At 44.3% G+C, this 19,869-nt stretch overlaps 1 protein-coding gene across 1 annotated transcript; it reads left to right on the top strand.

Annotated features, from left to right (window-relative positions):
• The first annotated feature begins 291 nt into the window (after positions 1–291).
• Positions 292–19,830, top strand: DDX6 (DEAD-box helicase 6). The gene is made up of 14 exons (XM_081172259.1): positions 292–506; positions 3,420–3,873; positions 7,098–7,161; positions 8,151–8,255; positions 9,129–9,258; positions 10,168–10,314; positions 10,439–10,533; positions 10,964–11,086; positions 11,216–11,344; positions 11,948–12,064; positions 12,573–12,636; positions 13,205–13,306; positions 14,791–14,973; positions 16,143–19,830. The coding sequence occupies exons 2-13, from the start codon at positions 3,674–3,676 to the stop codon at positions 14,964–14,966; spliced, it is 1,452 nt and encodes a 483-aa protein (XP_081028385.1). The 5' UTR covers positions 292–506; positions 3,420–3,673; the 3' UTR covers positions 14,967–14,973; positions 16,143–19,830.
• The last annotated feature ends 39 nt before the right edge of the window (positions 19,831–19,869 follow it).

Here is a 19,869-nt window from a genome sequence, read left to right as displayed (position 1 = left end):
ACATTTGACGAGGAGGGGGAGGAGGAAGCAGCGTCCATCTGCCATAAGGGCGTAGTAGAGCCTCCATGTACAGGAGCAGAGTCTGCCCCTGAGCATCTGCGTCGAGCACGGGCCGAGGAGGCGCGCGCAGCTCTGGCCGAGGGGTAAGGACGGGGCGAGCGTCGCCGTTCGAGCGCGGCCAAAAATTCCTCAGGAGCCTCTTCCCTCCGCAGACAACGGAGCGGCGCTCGGAGCATGCGCGCCCAAGCGTTCGAACGCCGAGGGGGTGGTGCTTCCGGCGTGGGCGTGGCCTGCCCTGAGAGAGGAAGGAAGGAGGAAGCCGCCATCTTGTTGTCGCGTCGCCGCCGCCGCCGCCATAGTCCGGAGCAGACCCACCGAGTGACGGGCTAGGAGATAGGCCGACACCCGGAGCGGGAGACTGAGCGCAGCAAGGCAGGCGCGAAAGAAGGGAAGAAATAAAGAAAGGAAGGAGGAAGGAGAGAGCGAGCGAGCAGGCAGCAGGGCCGGTGAGGCGCTTCCCCTCTGTGAGGCGCGGGGGCGGCAGAAGATGGGGCGCGCGCGTGCGTAGCTGGGCCTGGGATCGGGGCCTCCCTTTTCCTCCTCACACGCCCCTCAGCGACAAGGAAGCAGGGAGCGGGGAGAAAGCGGGACAGCCGGCCGACGGGCCTCGGCTTATGGGGTCGGCGGGTGCCCGGTGAGGCCCGACGAAGCTACCCCTGCTGAGGGACGGGCGGCGGCGGCGGCTTTGTCGGCCTTCAGGCCGCGCCCCCTCCCCTTCCTTTCTTCCCTCGGCTTCTCGGTCCAGGAAAGCGCGCGGAGGCCCCGGCAGTCGCAGCAGTTTCCCTTAAAAGCGGCGCTCTGCGGGTAAAGGGTTCTTGGAGTGCGCCGGGTGGAGGCTGTGGCCCCGCGGGATTCTGGCCTAGGTCTTGGTGGCTGCTCACTTTTCCAGCCAGGAACGGAGGGTGTGGAGCTGGTTCCCCACCCCCTTCCCTTTCTCAAAACCCCCCTCCGCTTTGCCGACACATAATCAAAATGGGGAAAGGGTGAGGGGAGAGAAAGAGACGCCCTGGAACTCTCTTGTTCCTTCCTCTGAGGGAAGCTGAAGGGCCTGGAAACCTCCTTCGTAATGAAAACGTTGCAGCCCCGCCCCCCAAAAAAATCCAAAAGGGGGAAATGATCTTAGTGTTATAGCCAACTGGCTTCTACACGGAGTAGACCCACTGAAGTTGATGGATATAATTTAGCCATGCCTATTCATTTCACTGGGCCCCTTCTGAGTATGAATAGTAATGGATGCAAGCCATAATATGCGGCTTCGCTCCGTAGCCTGGCTGTGGAGAAAAATGTTTTTAAAGCTGCTATTTCTAACACCAAAATTTTCGGTTGTTTTTTTCAGGGTAGCAGGCCCTTTATTTTCATTTGTGGCAGCTGGTCAGCCAGTCTTAAGAAACGGGTGGGGGGTGTCTTCTGACCAGTGCTGTAGTTCCAGCAGGGGTTAGGGGGTTGCTTTGTGGGTCTTTTGTGATTCTCTGCTTTGGGCGTATTGAGATGCGGTTGGGGGAATGTATTACGCTCACGCACATAGTGACATTTTGGCCTGGGAATTTCTGGACTTGCCATTTTGGAAGAAATAGTAGATTAGTTCCTCAAATCACAACACTTGCAAAAGGAGGAATGCAGACTTTATTGAGTACACTCTTGTATAATCAAGCTTGTATCAGCTACACTCTTGAGCGCTTGCAAGCACTTTGGGGATTGCTCAGGGAGGCCTAGAGTGGTTTTATCTTAGTCACTTTTCAGCAGAGTAGAAGAAAGCTAGCTACACTGCTATATCAGTAACACAAACATTTCAGAGGCCCCCCAGGAGCTTCTGTTTAGTTTTCTGGTGGTCTGCAGCCTCTCCTGAGTGACTATACTTTTGTAACATATTCTCAGAGGAACAGTTGAGTTTTGAGGGTACATACCCTTCTCTTTACATGTAACTTCAATACCAAGACTTCAGCATGCGCCATCCATAAAGAGGCTTTGCTCTGGAATCTTTGTAAGCCTGTAAGATGCATCTGGCAAACTTCACTCCTTATTTCCAGTCAGGTGGCTTTAGCTGAAGAGGTGCTCTGCAATTCAGAAGCCAAACTTCCTGCTTGGAGCGCTTGTTTGTGTCTGTGAAGTGCCATAGTTAGAGCTCCTTTCCCTTAACATGATTTGCAAGCATGTTTTGGGGCCACTAATTCTATATGTGTACAGGAAAGGGCTTTTCAAAGTCACCCTTTCATAAAAATTGGAGGGGGGACTTGTCACTGTCCCCATACTGTGTGCCTCCATTTCATTTCCAAAACAAGTTCCCCTTTAGAAGTTTTTTTAAAAGGCAGCACACCAGTGTGCAGACTTCATTTGCAGCAATATTTTCAGCAGATAGGAGGTAGTGTAATAAAAACAATACTAAAAAGAAGAAGACAGTACATTCAGGATATTAAGAATTTTTTTTGTAGTTTTAGTAAGAGTTTTGGAAACAAAGTTTAGAGAGCTTATGGCTAGTTTATTAACAAAGACAATACACCATCTGTACTGGCATCCTTTTGCAATGCAGAGTTGCTGGGGAACTAGTGGGAGTCTTTTTGGATGTGTATCAGATTTTCTCATTTCCAGAGGTGTGCCTATGTTAGTCTGTTGCAGCAAAAATGAGTTTTACAGAACCCTCATGACACTAGGTCAGATCCATCAGGACACAAAGGATTCTCTTTTCTCTCCACCCCTACAGCCCCCACCGGCCCCAGAAGGTCCTTCAGTGTTTGCAGTTGCCCAAGTGAAAGTCCCGTTGCCACAGTTGGGATATCACTGTAAAAAAAAAAATTATTACTTGGTGGATTAGAGTCCACTTCATCAGATAAAGTAAATTTGTTCTCAGTAGGCAAATTTATATACATCTGGGTGTAGAGAGAGAAATGAGAGAGAAATGTAAACAATGAGGTCAGATAGAAAGGAATGCAGAAAGCCTAGTAAGTGAAAATTGCATTAAAGTTTAAAACGTCATAAAATTACATAAAATAAGCAGGGTGATCATGATGATAACTTATTACTTTACTTTAATGTAATTTTTTGGCTTTATTTTTTGTTTTGTTTTCTATCTCATCTCAATATTTATATTTATCTTTTTTCCCTCATGTGTATATATATCCACCAACCTGGGAGCACACTCAGTATGTTTGAAGGGGCCCCTAGTCCATCAAGGCTTGTGTCATAAGAAATTTGTTAAGTCTTTAAGGCACCACAAGACTGTTCATTGGGGTTTTTTCCTTATCAGTAGTCTATTAGTAAAATAGTTCTCCTAATCTGTCTGCATCATTGAGGACATCCTTCCAACTGGTATAGCTTGCAGCAAATAATTAGAAATACTAACACTATTATCTTATCTTTTTCAGATTGAAGTGAGTGGTTTTTGGATAGAACTCAAGTTTGTCAGAAGACTTTTTTTTTTTAAGAGAGTTGTTCCACAGTGCAAGTTTCTGCTTTACTCTTGAGTGACTTTACAGGTGCTTGCCTGCGTTGCAATAAAAGACTCATATATTGAGCAGGACCTTATTTATCTCTTCATCTTGGAGAGTCTAATAAACTATTACAGTTTCTGTACTCACAAAGTTTTGAAGTTGAAAAAGACATCTTTATAAAGCAAAACATGAGTACAGCCAGAACAGAGAACCCTGTTATAATGGGTCTCTCCAGTCAAAATGGACAGCTGAGGGGCCCCGTAAAACCCACTGGTGGCCCAGGAGGCGGGGGAACACAGGCTCAGCAACAGATGAACCAGCTGAAACATCCCAACACAATCAATAACGGCACTCAGCAGCAAGCACAGAGCATGGCCTCCACTATCAAGTGAGTACTTGCCAAACTACTCAGCAGCCATGTTGGTGCTTAAAGGATGACCTCCAGAGTTCTTCCTGTGGGCTTGTTTTGCCAACCGGAGCAGTACTTGATGCCAAGCCTTAACTGCCATCCTTTCTGTTCTGTTAGTTTCATGCATTCTAATTGTTGATCATGAAATGCCCTCATGTGTTTGTACAGAAAACCCAGTGTTTCCATTGTTAATGAGATTGACAAAATCCACTTTGGTTGTGCTAGGCTCTGAGCACTTTGGACTCCATAGCTGCATTAATCAGACCTTAACTAGTGTACTGTGTCAGGTTCTGGGTGCTATACTTTAAGGAGGATGCAGGCAAATGAAAATGATTTAGAGGAGGGCAACAAAGCTGAACAGTCATATGTAAAGGGAGTCATGAAGGATGGTTGAAAAAACTGAGTGTGAATTCCCTGGAGGAAAGCCTAAGTGCTAACATGACAGCACTCTTCACATACCTGCCCCAGAGGACAGGATTAGGTCTAAGGAGCTTAAGTTACAGGTGGATAGATTTTGGTTGAAAATGAGGAGAGCCCTCTTGATGGTTCTAGCATCAAACAGGGAGGTGGGCTATATTTCCTACAAATCACCCTTCAGCTCTCTGATTCTGTGGAGCTTCAACGATTTCAGCAAATAGTTAATTGGAATTCTTGTACTTCATTGCTTAATGTGTATTTGTATCCATCAATGCACATGGTGCTTTAGAGAACCCTGAGAAGCTTATAATAATAATTAAGCATGTTAAACATATTAATAACATATGGTTTACACAATAATTCAGTATATGTAACTGCAGAAAAGCTTTCCTAATCAGAGAAGCTTTTGACTACTTCTCTGAGTAGCCTAGGCTCCTTGATCCAATAGCAAATTGCTGCAAGCACAGAAACACTATTGAGAGAGCTGTATTAATAATTGAGGCCAGCTACCCCAGAGAACAGTGAAACCCACAATCTCAGGAATATTGGACGTGCCTTAGAGGTAAGAACCATCATACTGATATTCACCTGGAAACAAGCTCATTGGCTACCAGAGGACTTACTCAGAATTGGTGTTGTGTATTCCCAGTAGCTGACATTGGTGATTATACTGGTGGCTGCATTTGTGATGGACTGAAGTTTCTGCATCATCTTCAAGGTCAGCTACACATAGCTGCATATTGGAAGAGTGAGGCTTCCAGACTTGCATAACAGTGGCAAGGCTACTTGCCCCCTGCCTTATTGGTTGAAACTGTTGAAATGTACTGCTGTCCGTAACTTCCACCTAAGAGTCCAGGAGGAAACTCCAGCAATTAACTTATTTCAGGAGTGTGACCCCACTCAGAGCAAACAGTTCTATCTCTTCTCCAGTTATGAGATTACCTACTATGAGCATCTGTCTTGTCTGGACAAAGTTTGATATTGACCCTCATCTTGATCATTACTGACTTCAGGCAGTCATTTAAGAATTATCTTGTCTTGTATTAATATGGTGGGACAAAAGAGATACATGCAAGACCCCATAAGAGAGCTTCTGCAGGAAAGAAAAGCCCTTCATTATAATCACCTGTAATTGCCAGATAGGGCAGTAATGGAAGACCGCAAAGTGGCCTCCCCAGTACTTTTTTCTGGGGGAGATGCAGGGCTACGCATACCCCTAAACATTTTGTGAATCTTTTTACTTTTGTCCATTTAATGTATTTATTTTTCCTAATTTGAACTATAAAATGGTGGTTTTCTTGAGTCAAAATGAGAGTACCCCATAACATTTTTGTTTTAAAAAAAAGCACTGGGTCTCCTTATTCACAAAACATGTAGCACTTCCAGAAAGATGCCATAATCATTAGTTACAAAAACTGCCGAGAAGTTCAAGAGCATTATTGGAGTTATGCTCCCCATGTCTCTTACTGGAAGTCATCAGCTATGGTGATTAAGGCAGTCTGCCTGAAACCACAGCCAGAAGCCAGTTTGATATGGACCTAGATAGACAGCTCCTTATCTATAGTTCACTCAACCACTTTGGCTATTAGGAATATTGGCCTAAAATTTCTTAGTTTATGGTAATCGGAGAATTTTTTTTAAAGTGGTCTTACTATAGAATTTTTTGGTTTAGATGAAAGGCATCTTTCCCCTAATGAAGAATTGACTATATTATGAATTGATTATAGTGTTTATTAAATCTCTTTAGACAACTTTTATGGAAAGACCCAAGACAAAATACATGGCTTATAAAATTTAAAACCATAATTAAAACAATTGTCCATAAAAATAACAAAATCAACAGTGGCAGAAAACGCTTAAAGAAGAGATATTTATTAATGTGCTGTCAAATGCACACGGTGTAGAAGGTTTTTACCTGGCACCATATAGATACAGCAATTTCTGTGCCAGGTGAGCTTTGGGAGAATATTACCGAGGTGCAGAACCATCATTGAAGAAGCCTTCCATGAACATTTATTGGAGCTGACCAAATAGATTCACGTCAATAGGCACCTTCTACAAACATAAGTGCCCTGAACCACACAAGGCTTTATGGGTTAAAATCAGAACCTTGAATTGGCCTGGAAACATAGGCAGCTAATGTGGTTGGGTTAGACTTGTAGCCTGATCATCTGGCTGCTGCATTCTTTATTAATTGCCATTTCTGCACCTATGTTCAGCAAAAATCAAACAACTTCTTGGTTTTTAATACAATTTCAGGTGCTTGCTTAACATTTATTGGGTACTTGACTGCATAATGAGGGCTTTGGATCATATGTCAGAAGAACTTTGCGTCTTGAAACACAGACTAATGTGGTGCACTTGAGAATCTTGTCTTGCTTAGTTAGTAGCTAGATTAAATTTGCCACTATTGCTTTCAGTTAACTAATTCTGACAAGTTTTCTAAGGCATGGATTTTGCATCTGCCACATGCATAATGTAAGTACAGTATATGGACCTCATCTGACATAGCTGCACAGTATAGATTTTACACCATTTTAATTGTCATGCCTTCCCCAAAGTGTCCTGGAAATTGTAGTTTGGCGTGTGCTGAATATTTTCCATTGCAGAGCTCTTGTTCCCTTCACAGTCCTATGAGAGAAGATGGCTATTATATGAATTTAAGCCTTGGGGTACATTTGAGGAAGCATTAGTTTTTCTTTCTCTGGTTTGCATTTCTGGCTCTGTGGTACTCTCAGTCTAGAGTGGAATGGTGCATCCTGACAAGTCTTATTTTCTCACTTCAGACCTGGCGATGACTGGAAGAAGACTTTAAAACTCCCTCCAAAAGATCTGAGAATTAAAACTTCGGTAAGGAGTTCCTAAACCTAGAAAGCATGCAAATATTGGGCTTGAAATATAATTGAGGGAGGTGTGTAGGTGTTTGGACTAAAAAAGGTAAAGGGACCCCTGACCGTTAAGTCCAGTCACAGACAACTCTGGGGTTGCGCTCGTCTCGCTTTACTGACCGAGGGAGCCAGAGTTTTGTCCGCAGACAGCTTCCGGGTCATGTGGCCAGCATGACAAAGCTGCTTCTGGCGAACCAGAGCAGTGCATGAAAACACTGTTTACCTTCCCACCAGAGCAGTACCTATTTATCTACTTGCACTTTGACATGCTGTGCTAATCACATTAGGGGACGCGGGTGGCGCTGTGGGTAAAACCTCAGCGCCTAGGACTTGCCGATTGCATGGTCGGCGGTTCGAATCCCCGTGGCGGGGTGCGCTCCCATCGTTCGGTCCCCAGCGCCTGCCAACCTAGCAGTTCGAAAGCACCCCCGGGTGCAAGTAGATAAATAGCGACCGCTTGCCAGCGGGAAGGTAAACAGCGTCCCGTGTGCTGCGCTGGCTCGCCAGATGCAGCTTGTCACGCTGGCCACGTGACCCGGAAGTGTTTGCGGACAGCTCTGGCTCCCGGCCTATAGAGTGAGATGAGCGCACAACCCTAGAGTGTCAATACTGGCCCGTACGGGCAGGGGTACCTTTACCTTTGCAAGCAAGAGCATCTTTTAGTACATATTCTCCATGATGAGCAAATGAACAAGAAGCCAAGGAAGCTGCCTTACACTGTTGATCTGTCTTTCTGAGTAGTTTCTACACTGGCTGGAAGCAGCTGTCCAAGCTTCCAGGAAGGGGTCTCCTCGGCCCTATCTATAGAATGCCAGGGATTGAACTTGGGAGCTTCTACATGCAAAGGAGGTGCTGTCCCACTGAAGTATCACTCTGCTACCTGCTTTTATCTGGTACTGAAATTGAATGTGTGAGAGGGCATGAGCTGACTGTTCTACTTTTCTTGTTCAGGATGTGACATCCACAAAAGGAAATGAATTTGAAGATTACTGCCTGAAACGGGAGTTGCTGATGGGAATTTTTGAAATGGGCTGGGAAAAACCATCTCCGATTCAGGTTGGTTTGTGTGACAGGAGCAGATGTAAGGTGCTTACCTGGTGAATGAAAATTCAGCTGGTAGAGGACTTTTTGAGCTGGATGGTGCATGATATGGTACTTTAGATTCCTGTTGCGCAAGATGCTTTATTTTGCCATGTTGCTTTCACTGGCACTCTGGCAATATCTAATAGATCAAACTTTAACTAGCTGCTGTGTGGATAACTGAGGCTCCTCCCTCACCCATGTATGTCCAGAGTTCAGGAACATTATTGTTCAATACAGTTAATGCGGAATTTTTCCTGCTTGAGTCATTCTTTTTCAGCAGTTATAAACTTCTTATAGCTGACCAACTAGGAGGAAAGCCATTATTTTCTCAATAGGCCATTGGTGTCGCAATAGCCTGAAAAATATTTATGTGGATTCTGTATTAAATTGTTTGTGCATCCAGTCCTTGGCTGTATGGAGGGCAACAGGGAGAAATCTTGACTCGTTGCTTTTTCTGTGACTCTGTTTTACTGGAGGACGAGGCTCCTGTGCTTTGACTTTGGTTCATCCTGAAAACTGTATATCATCTGAAGAAACTGGAAGCAGCTATCTCTGCCCATTTTTGAAGAGGGAAAAAAAACCCTAGCTAGTTAGTTATCTGTTAGTCACCATACTGACAGGGTGAGAGCCCCTCTGTAGCTTCTATCACTCTGCTTGTGAGAGGTCCAGTTCATGATGGTAGACTTCTTGCTTGGGTGGCGTGGTCATGCATGGAAGATATGTGCTTATTTGCCCTAGGGTCTTAACTAATGCTACATTAGCTCCAGTGCATTTCCCCCCACCCTTTGCTCCCAGTAGAGGTAAGCATTGTGTTTTCTTATGCTGATCCTTGTTATTTCTTTTAAGGAGGAGAGCATTCCCATTGCTTTGTCTGGGAGGGATATCTTGGCTAGAGCTAAGAATGGAACCGGAAAGAGCGGCGCCTACCTCATTCCCTTACTTGAACGGCTTGACTTAAAGAAGGATAACATACAAGGTGAGTTGAAGATGGGAAATAAGTAAGCCCCATGAGAACTTTGTCCAGATCTTTAAATTTCACCCATGGCTGTGTTGAATCCCTTACTATCTTTAACTTCCCACTTCACAGATGTCAGGAAAACAAAGCATTAGACAGACTTTCTCAAGGTTGATAATGCTGCTTTATCCCTGCCTGTTCAACAACACCACTTTAACCTTTAGCAGCACCTGTTAAGAAGGCTGTTCCTTTGATTTACAGCACACTTTTACAGGAAGTAAAATTTGAAGGGTTGAACTGCAAACTTGCCCACCCCAGAGTTGTGAAACAGTTGCTGAGATTTTCTCTGCATTGTAGAGATAAAATGCTTGAGAGTAGATTTAGTTGATGAAAATTACAATGGGATGCAATTAAGTGTTTCTTGTTACAGTATGCTCCCGCCAGCTAAGAACATAACTTATTTTCTGAATCAGTCTGTCTTTAGTCCAATATTCTTGGTCCAACTGGATGCCTCAGGGAAGCTCATTTGCATACCAGGCAAGAGGGTGATAGACAGCCCCCAATATTTGTTGCTTAGCAATAATTGCTTCTGGACTAGGTGAAACTTCCTTTATTGAAGCTCTCTGAGCTAGTGACTTAAGACCACCACGTTAGTGAATTCAATCAATTAATTGTTCATTTTGTTAATAACTTTTATGTCCTGAGCTTGCTGCCAACTTGTTTCATTGATCTTTGTAGTCTAGGTTTTTAGATGTTTGAAGAAAAATTCTCTTTCCATTGTCTCTGTTTACAATTAACACTTTTATTGTATTTCTGTATAAGCTGGTAAGAACAATGGGATTTTTGAAAGTGTTGTGTTGAGCTCTTAGAGGGTACAATATATGAATGCAAAAATCCTTGGTCTGCCCTGAATATTCTTCTTTCTTGCAGCAATGGTGATTGTTCCCACACGAGAACTTGCCCTGCAGGTCAGTCAGATCTGCATCCAGGTCAGCAAACATATGGGAGGGGCCAAAGTGATGGCAACCACAGGAGGAACCAACCTGCGTGATGACATAATGAGGCTTGATGATACAGGTAGGATATCTTGTGATGCTGAAGTGTAGAGCCCTGGATGCCCTACGTGGCACCTGACTGTTTAGTTTCAGACTTCCATAATTCAAGTTGCAGCTCATCTCTGTGTGCTTCTGTGTTTTTACAGTGCATGTGGTGATAGCTACGCCAGGGAGGATTCTGGATCTCATCAAGAAAGGAGTAGCAAAGGTGGACCATGTCCAGATGATTGTTCTAGATGAGGTAATATTAGCGTTGCCACACTCTGGAATCTGTTCTTTGCAAGTTACAGTAGCAGCACGTGGCAACTCCTGTTCCTTGAAATGCATTTTGAAATCAGGCCTGTATCCTGGTACCCTTGCAATGGATGATTCTTCTGCTTAAAAGGGGTAGGGGCTGCATGGAAAAATAAGGTCAAGTTGATTCTGGTTAAGGGCTGGGAAACATTAATGTCTTTAGTGGCTGGGGAAACCCAGCCAGATGGGCGGGGTAGAAATAATAAATTATTATTATTAAATTATTATTTAGGCAGGCATGTTAAAGTGAAGCTGGAACTCTTATTTGGAACTACAGTAGTTGTAAAGACAGACCAGTAAGGATCTCTGAACGTTGAGCAAGCTTTTATATGTTGCATGAAGACTCCAGTGTTAAATTGGTCCACTTGTATTTGCAGGCAGACAAGCTGCTGTCCCAAGATTTTGTTCAAATAATGGAGGACATTATTCTCACGCTACCTAAAAATAGACAGATCTTGCTATACTCAGCCACTTTCCCTTTAAGTGTACAGAAGTTTATGGTAAGTGCAGCGTTGATTATTTTCTTGGACTGTTGGCACTTGCTACAACATTTGATGAATCCCTCTTTTCTGAATGACAGGAAATGTCAAATGTCAAAATGCCCAAATGTCAAAATGCTTCTCTTTCAGAATTCCCACTTGCAGAAACCTTATGAGATTAACTTGATGGAAGAGCTGACACTGAAGGGAGTTACTCAGTACTATGCCTACGTAACTGAGCGCCAAAAAGTTCATTGTCTCAACACACTATTCTCCAGGGTAAGCTGTGATAGACCAAGTCATATAACTAAACAGTAAACTAAATAAAAGCCGTTCATCTAGAAAGCACAGGTCTGAAGACTCCTGGAGAGGAAATGAGGGTTTACATGGTGGCCTCCTCTAATATAGTCCAAATGAAAAGCTGTGTTTGCATATCTGCACCCTATCCCCCATAATTTTTCCCGTAGAATAGAACTCCGAATGAGAAATTGTCATTTAAGAGGCTATACATAGCTGTAGGCTTCATGTTCTGGATTGTTCTGAAGCTACATTTCTTTCCTGAGTTGGGGCTTAAGTTGTGAGGGGCTCAGGAACTATGCTGAACTGAACCAGCCGCACCACTTGTTCATCTTGCAGCTGGTAACTCTTTTTACCAGAACCATTAGAACTACTTTGAACCACCTTTCCTAGCCTGATGCTATCCAGATGTTTTGAACATCCAACTCCTATCAGCCTCAGCCAGGGGAGGATGATACATGGTTATGTGTGGGAAGTGTTTGTGCAGTTTATAAATGAGATGCTTTGTTGTGATAGTTTTGTCTTTTTTAAAAAATTAATTGCCTTGGAATTTTCAGACATTGAACACTTTGTATTTGTATTTAGCTCCAAATCAACCAATCAATCATCTTCTGCAACTCTTCCCAACGGGTTGAACTACTAGCTAAGAAAATTTCCCAGCTGGGGTATTCGTGCTTCTATATCCATGCAAAGATGAGACAGGTCAGTATGAAGTTAAAAATTAACAAGAATCTATAGGATTTTAATGCAACTTGGTTCCTGATACTAAGGGTTGGGGGGGGGCAGATGAGGAGATGTTCCCTTCTTACTGCATGACACATTCAAATACTCTCTGGAACCACCTTTAGTTCTGTTACTACTACTCGTATGGCATCGAAGTATGCCAGTGTTTGAAGAGATTTCCTTCTGTTCTTAAATGAGAGTCAGATTGGTACTGGCACAATGGGGGCTAAACAGATGGCTAAATTAAGATAGAATTGGGGTAACCTAGTGTGAAAGTGGAAGACAGGAACTGATAGGGAGTGGCCCCAAATATAGCACTTCAGACTTGCAATATCTGGTGAAGCAGTTATCCTGCAGTAAGTTGTGCTTTGTGGCATGAATTGTGCAAACTGTTGTTTTCTTGCTGTTTCTCTGGAGATTCCCAGCTGCTTGGTCTCTCAACATCAGGGGATGTTTTGGTGAATAATCTCTTCCTGTTTCTTACCAGGAGCACCGCAATCGTGTGTTCCACGATTTCCGGAATGGCTTATGCCGCAATCTTGTTTGCACTGGTGAGTACCCCTTTTGTTTTCTCTCTGGCTCATGTCTCAAGCCTAGTGACTATTCAATATCAAATTGAAAGTAGACTTAGAATATCTTCTCTGTGCTTCCATTTTGGAAATTCATTTGACCTTCAGTCAAATAGGAGAATGCAAGAGGGGTATGGGCATTATTATGAATGGACGTAAGAATGAATAAGGGGGAAAGCAGTTTGGATAACCTCCCCCAGCTTCTTGTTGGTTTAGTAGTTATCCTTGAAGAGCATTCGCAACTGAATGAGTAGCCAAGAAACGCTTTGTCCAGGTTCTGAATTTTCTTGGTTGGGAAAAGTTAGCTATGGGACAGCTGTGTATGTTCATCATAAATATCTGTGTGGCTGTGAAGGGTCCTTCAGGGTTAGTCCTTTAAAGAATCCCGCAGCTCTTGAGGCTAAAGGAAAAACTTAGTGCAAAATTAGTTGTGTCTTGGTTTCCTGTCCTGCTAATGCCTGTTGGCAGACCATCTTACCACTTCTTGGTTGAGGAGGGATGTCCTTGTCACTTTAGTCAAATTATCTAAACTGAAAACTTCATTTTTCAGATCTGTTTACCCGAGGTATTGATATCCAAGCTGTGAATGTTGTGATAAACTTTGATTTTCCAAAGCTGGCAGAAACGTATCTCCACCGTATTGGCAGATCAGGTGAGAAAGCTGTGCAGTGAAGAATGACAGCTTATTTGGTAGCTTCTCGCCAAATACTGCTCAGTGAGCAAGCAGCAGCCAACTTTGACTTTGTCCTTCATGTTGGAGACCATGGTCAGATTAGGGTTCTGTTGGTGCACCAGCCACCCCTCTGTTAATCAGAGCTGATGTCATCAAGCTCTTTTCCTTTGAAAAAAACAATCCGTGAGCAATATTGCCCTTATTCAGTTATTTATTTCTGCACAGTTCAGATTGCATAGAGAGAGGGGAGATGGGACCATGTGGGTCATCCCTCCACTGATACTACCCATGTGTTGGGGAACATGTAGGCTTCTCTTCCTTCAAATCTTTTTACAATATGTGGACAGCATGGGGTGAAACATAATGGCAGGGGTGAAGCTAATGTGTGGGGCATCACTATCGCTTATCCAGCGATCTTGATTCAGAGGAAGTTAAACCAGGGGTAGCTGTCATGATACCTCCAGATGATGTTGGACTGCAGCCTCCATCATCCTTGACCATTGGACATGCTGGGTGGAGCTGATGGAAGTTGGGAGTCCCACAAAATCCAGCAGGCCTCATGCTTTCTATCCCAGAGTTTAAACAGAGAAGCCCTATTGAGTTCCCATCATCTATGCAGTTTCCTAACCTCCTGGTGCACTTTACAGAGGGCCGCCCTTGAAAACTCAGCTGGCGTAGTTGCAGTTCACCTGGCGTGGTAGTGGGTTGACACAGATGCATTCTCTGCAGCAGCTTTGTTGACTGCCAGTTTGATTAGGAGCACAATGCAGTGCACAGTGTAGTCCTACTCAGGCCAGGTTCTGCATGATTCTGTGAACCATACTCCCTGTGGTCCTACCCCAACCCATTACACTCTGAGAATGGGCCCCTTTTCAAGAAGAGCTGGGGGGAATATTCTGAAGCCGGCTCCCCCCGCCCCCATCGGGATTGTTGGTTGCTCACTGCAGGTTTGAGGAAGCTTTGCACGGGAATAACCTAATCTTTCTTCTTGTTTCAATTGCTATGCAGCAATTAGTTCCACAAATAGAAAGTTATTATCTATCTATTGTAGATAGCAACATATTTCATATGATATATATATATATATATATACGTAATCTGTTTGGATTGAACAAGAAAAACAACATGCAAATAGCTTTATTACAGAGATAAAAATGTGAGTGGGCTAGCCTTGCTTGATTCTTAACTTTGTACTTCACCCCTCCTCACAGGGAATAGTAAAATGCCCTTTTATTATTTTTGTTGAAAGTTGAAAATACTAGAATAAATGGGGATGTGAAACTTGAAAGTTCAGCTATACAGGGTGTGGGGAGGAGAACTGGGTGGCATTTGAGTCTTGCGCTGGGGGTGAACAGTCTTCAGCACTGCTGCTGAACCAGCCATGCATTAACTGTCAAGGGACAAAAGCTGCTGCACGCCTGAGGATTTTCTCAACTTATGTCAGCCGATTTCTCTCCTTAAAGGTCGATTTGGCCACCTTGGGCTAGCCATCAACTTGATCACCTATGATGATCGGTTCAACCTGAAGAGTATTGAGGAACAGCTGGGTACAGAAATCAAGCCCATCCCCAGTAACATTGACAAGAGCCTGTATGTGGCAGAATACCACAGTGAGCCTGTAGAAGATGAAAAACCTTAACTGCTGCGTACGTATTTGACTTGGGGGCTGAAGGGAGAAACAGGCTGAATTAGACTGTCCAGTCACTTCTGGAGAGGTGGCTGAATAGGTCACTTACCTGTCCTATGCATGCCTGTGCAAAGCAATGCTACTTGTCTCCGCACTTTGCACTTATTAGTTGTTAATTCCCTATATTTATGAGGTCTGATAAGAATTTATAGCTTGGTCATAAGGATCACTGCTTTCTTGTGGCTTTTGGACTTGTGGAGTGTCAGAGTGAGCAAATTTTCTACTTGACTCTTGGATGTACACCTTTCAAAGAGCCTGGGGGCAAGTTTACTATTTTCCCCCCAAACAGTGGGTAGAGATAATTTTCTTTCTCAGGCTCCATTAGTGGCTGTGAGAACAAATTGAGGGGCAGCTGATAGAAATAAGGGGCTGTAGTTCAATGGTAGAGGATCTGCTTTGCATGCAGAAGGTCCCAGGTTCAGTCCCCAGGGAAGGAGTAGGTAAAGACGCCTGAACTGAAACTTTGAAGAAGTGCTGCCAGTCAGTACTGAGTTACATAAGACCACTGGTCTGCCTTAGTATAAGGCAACTTCCTATATTGTTGACATCCTTCTGTCTTGAGAGACAATGGAGTGCACCTTCCTGGGTGAAGTCAAACCGCTGGAGAATCACAGCACCTGCTGTGGCTGCAGAGACGTGTACAATTGTTGGGTGCCTAAGTTGTTGATGTGTGTGTATGTGTGTAAACAATTTCTCACATGTAATGGAGTGTACATGTGTTCTTGCAGGAGTTTAAGGATGTCTTCCTATCAAAGGGCATTCCTATAGCTCGAAGAATGTACAAAAGAATAATAGAATTGTAGAGTTGGAAGGGACTAAAATATTCAAGCTTCTTGATTAAGAAGTAGCAGGGATTTTTTTTAAAATCATTTTTCAAAATACAAATAAATCTTCTTAAAAGTATACAGAGAAAAATATTATGCAGGAGGCAAAAAGATTATGCATGGGGAGCTAACCAGGAAGCATCTTTCCTTCTATTTATGCTGCCTGGCAGGCAGCAAAGCACACACCTTGCTACCTGGCTTTGAGCTGTGATCGCAGCTTTTGCCTACACACCCTATAGCAAAAGTGTCAACTTTCAATGCATTTTGTGTGATACTAATTTGGGTGTTTCTTCTTCCTTTCTAGGCTTTGCTTAAACACACAAGCTTAAAGCCCTTTGATCCGGATATGTGATACATTGTTTCTTTCGGGATGCCCTTCTCTTTGTGGGTTTTTCATCTATTGTTTTTGGAACTATGAAGATTAAAGAGCTGAGTTTTTTCCGTTTTTTTTTTTTAAATCTGGCTGTGAGGATGGAAGCAGAAAATAGGAAGGAAATACCTTTGTTTTTCCCACATGTTTGCACTGTGTGCTGACTGAACATTAGTTGCACTAACTGCTGGTTTTAATTTCTTTCTTTGTGGTGGAGAAGAAGAACTCTGAAAAGAGAAGACTCCCAAATTCAAGCTTGACTCTGCAATTTCAGATTCACCCACAGCCGCCTGATTGAGTGCATTTCAACTTCTCCCTGGCTCCTCATCTGTCTTTTAAGCTAAAGAGCTTGTTACTTATTTGTGCAAAGTGCCTTATGCTATGAGACCATTCAGAATATCACCTTTCAGATACAGCCCAAGGAGTCATTTTGGTTCAGGTCAAAGTCTCTCTCCCCACCTCCACTCCCTTCCCCTCTCGCACACATGCTGGGCCGGGAGGTGACACTTGTCAGTAATACTTTTTTTTTTTTTTTTGTTCAACTTTTTTTTTTAAATGGAGGAGTTGAGATGCAGATGCAGTTCACCCACTCTGTAAATACGTGTATTTAAACAAAAGAACCCGGACCACCTGGGTTGATTTGAGTGCAACATCGACACCCCAGGAGGAAAGAGCCACTTGCCACCCACCTGCAATATGGAGCCATCCGAAAAGCCCTCCTTGTGCTCTTGTAGAACACTACAGACTGGTTTCCGTGAGTCTCCGTTGGTGGTCACAGCACTTGCTAGGTAGACTTGTCTCAGAGCCGTGGTGTTCTTTCCTCTCTGAAGCGTGTTCCACAGAAAATTGGATGTGTATACTTGTATAAACTCTGTAAATATGTGTTTTTTTCTGTTATGGGTTCATATATAACTTTCTTTTTTCTTTTTTCCTGTTTTGATGAAGTTTGCTGGGGTTAAAGGGATTATAGATAGATCTTGACAGCAGCTAAAGGTGAGAGGGGCTCAGTTTTCTGCAACACTACTCCATGCCAAGCACTACGACTTCAGACCTGGAAGAGATCTGGGGGTGGGGTAGAAGTGTGTCTGGGGAGCCCTTTTGGAGGCACACCTGGATTCCTGCCTACAAGAAACTCCAGGAAGGTGGCATCGGTGCTGGAGGGGGCACAGTCCTCCTTTGCCTTCTTGCAAGATAGAAAAGGACATGCAAAGTGTGGATTTGGGACTAAAAAGAGCAAAAACTGTTGGCCAATTCCAGAGTTCTCTTGGATTGCGTTGCCTCTTTCGACTTCTTTTTGACTTTGTCTCAAGCCTGTCTGCCTAGAGACTGGAGCAGGCCAGGGCAAGCCCCTCCTTGCCCCTGCCCAAGCCTTTGCTCTCCTCTCCCCTCTCTGCTGCAGGTGGCCCGCATGCCTTGATTACGACAGGCAAAAGCTTTAGGTCCAAGTAGTGTTGCTTTAAATTGTGCCCCTCCCAATATGCTTGATGTTTGGCCTGATCTGCAGGCAAAAGGAGTGAGTAAACTCGACCTGTAAACTTCTTAAGAATTCCCTTCCAGCCTGACCAGCAACAGGCTGCCAGGAGGCACCAGGGCAAGCACAGACCCTCTTTGCTCAGACATAGCCAGAAGCTGCACTTGCCACACCATCCTGCTTTCTTGCCCCAAGGAGCTAAGTTACCCTGATTTCTCCCACGATGGAAAATGACAACCTTACCCAGCCTACTGCTTAGAGGTCTGTGCTTAGAACCAGGTGCTTCCTGGCAACACCTTTCAAAGTGAAAATGTTTTGTCTAGTAACTCCACAGTAACGTAGCAGAAGCTGCACTAAAGTATAGCTCCACTGCTGGGGACTTTACTGCAGCTGCATCAGACTGGCAAGTACTCTGTGTGGGGTGGGAGGGGGGGAGGGATGCTTTGTGGGTGGGAAATTCTGACCAAAAGCAAAATCTTGCTCTTCTGCTGCAGCCAGTCTTCTGTCTTCCTAGCAGAGGAGGGAAGGGGGTCATTTTAGTGCAAAGGTGACAAGTGTGCAGGAATCTAGAACCTCGTAGGAGCATGCACACCTGACATGGTGCCATGAGTTGAGGTGGCCCCCATGCCCTGTGCCATGCTCAGCCGGTCACTCTTGAAGCACAGCATTTTTAAATGGAAAGTATTACTTTAAATGTGGCCTCCTAGCAGGGGAGCAGCATTTGCCTAGATTCTTGAGCGCCAATCTTGGGTGGCTTTTGTTGGGTCAGAAAGCCACTTGGTGCTGGTTGGAAGCCCTCTCTAGGGCATAGAGGGACATGTAAATGGAAAGATGCTCCAGATATTGACTAGGTAGACCCTGGTCTCCCTCCCATTTCCCCCTCTTAATCTGAATAGAAACCCTGAAGATTATGGGCTCGTGTTCCTAAATTGGCAATGTAGCTCCATTAATATTCATTGTGGCAGCCTCGAGCAATCTATTTTATGTTGTTCCGGCTGGGTCCAAAGAGAATAAAACACTGATGTACCTTGTGGCTGGCTTATCCCCCTGGATTGTGCAAGGAGTAACCAATCTACATGATAAATCCCCCCAGAGCTGGACTGGGGCAAAGCCAGGCTTGAGATACTTCAGTGTGTTCTTTCCAGAATGCCTGGCACTCGCCAGAGATTGCCCATGAGGGTGGGTGGGGGTGGGTAGGTCTTATTTGCCCTTTTTTTTCTTTTTTCTTTTTTTGAAAAAAAGATATATCCAGAATGAGATGGGAGCATCTTTCCTTCACCTGCTTTTGTGTCTGTTGTGGAGCTGGATGAGATCATGTAAACAGGACACAAAGGCAGACGTGCTAACATCGGGCATCTCATTCTTATTTTTTATTTTTATTTTATTTTGGGGTTGGGTTTACCTACACAGGACTCATGGACTGCTGCCAGTGAAGGGAGGCCTTGTGCGGCTTCTGGTGCATGGCAGTGTCTTTGCCACAGTGTGCCATTGTTGCCAGCAGTAGGCTGACCTATGCTGCTGGTGCCAAGCATGCCGTGGGTTTGGGGGGCACAGCTACCATTTCTTCCCTGGCAGAGTATGGAAAGGGTCATCCCAAGTGGGAGCACGCTAGATCTGCTGTGACATTTGTGATGCGCCTCTGCTATGCCAGGATCTCCCTTTTGGCAGCATTCCAGAGTTCTGTGCAGGGGGTGGGGGGTGGGGTGGGATGCAGAAATATACAAAGATAACGGCTCTGCTGTGTCTTAACCAGGAATTGTGGGGAGGGGGTATCCGGAAGAAAAATTAGTCTCTATTCCCCTTATTGAAACAAAACTGGAAAACGTCAGGGGGAGGGATGTTTTGTTTTCAGTTCAAGCAACATTGTATTTCATTAGTCCTCGGTCCAGGCCATGTTCACTGTGAACATTGGGGACTAGAATTTGGAAACGGGGTGGGGTGGGGCGGGAGGGAAGATAAAACATTTTTTTGAACTGGTAACTGGCAAATGTCCAGTAGAGCTCATGTTTTTGGTTTGATATGTGTCTGCGCACACAAGTATGTAATAGAAGGCTGACCATATCTGTGTCAGAGGGCAGAAGTGATGGATGATAAAAGCCTGACTTACTTTTCAAGAGAGAATTAGCTCAATAAAAGCTCACTGGGATTCAAGCTTGCCGTTTCAGTTTCTTTCTTGGTCCGGTGGGGGTG

Source organism: Podarcis bocagei, assembly GCF_964188305.1.
Source record: "Podarcis bocagei genome assembly, chromosome: 15".
In the NCBI taxonomy this organism is placed as follows: domain Eukaryota; kingdom Metazoa; phylum Chordata; class Lepidosauria; order Squamata; family Lacertidae; genus Podarcis; species Podarcis bocagei.
The sequence above is the reverse complement of the archived record's forward strand: the minus strand, read 5'-3'. Positions and strand labels throughout refer to the sequence as shown.

Excerpts from the sequence above, each read along its gene's own strand:
- DDX6 (XM_081172259.1), top strand. The coding sequence starts at position 3,674 with ATGAGTACAGCCAGAACAGAGAACCCTGTTATAATGGGTCTCTCCAGT. Across the intron at positions 8,256-9,128 it reads AAAAACCATCTCCGATTCAG|GAGGAGAGCATTCCCATTGC; the intron begins GTTGGTTTGTGT and ends ATTTCTTTTAAG. Across the intron at positions 13,307-14,790 it reads CCACCGTATTGGCAGATCAG|GTCGATTTGGCCACCTTGGG; the intron begins GTGAGAAAGCTG and ends CTCTCCTTAAAG.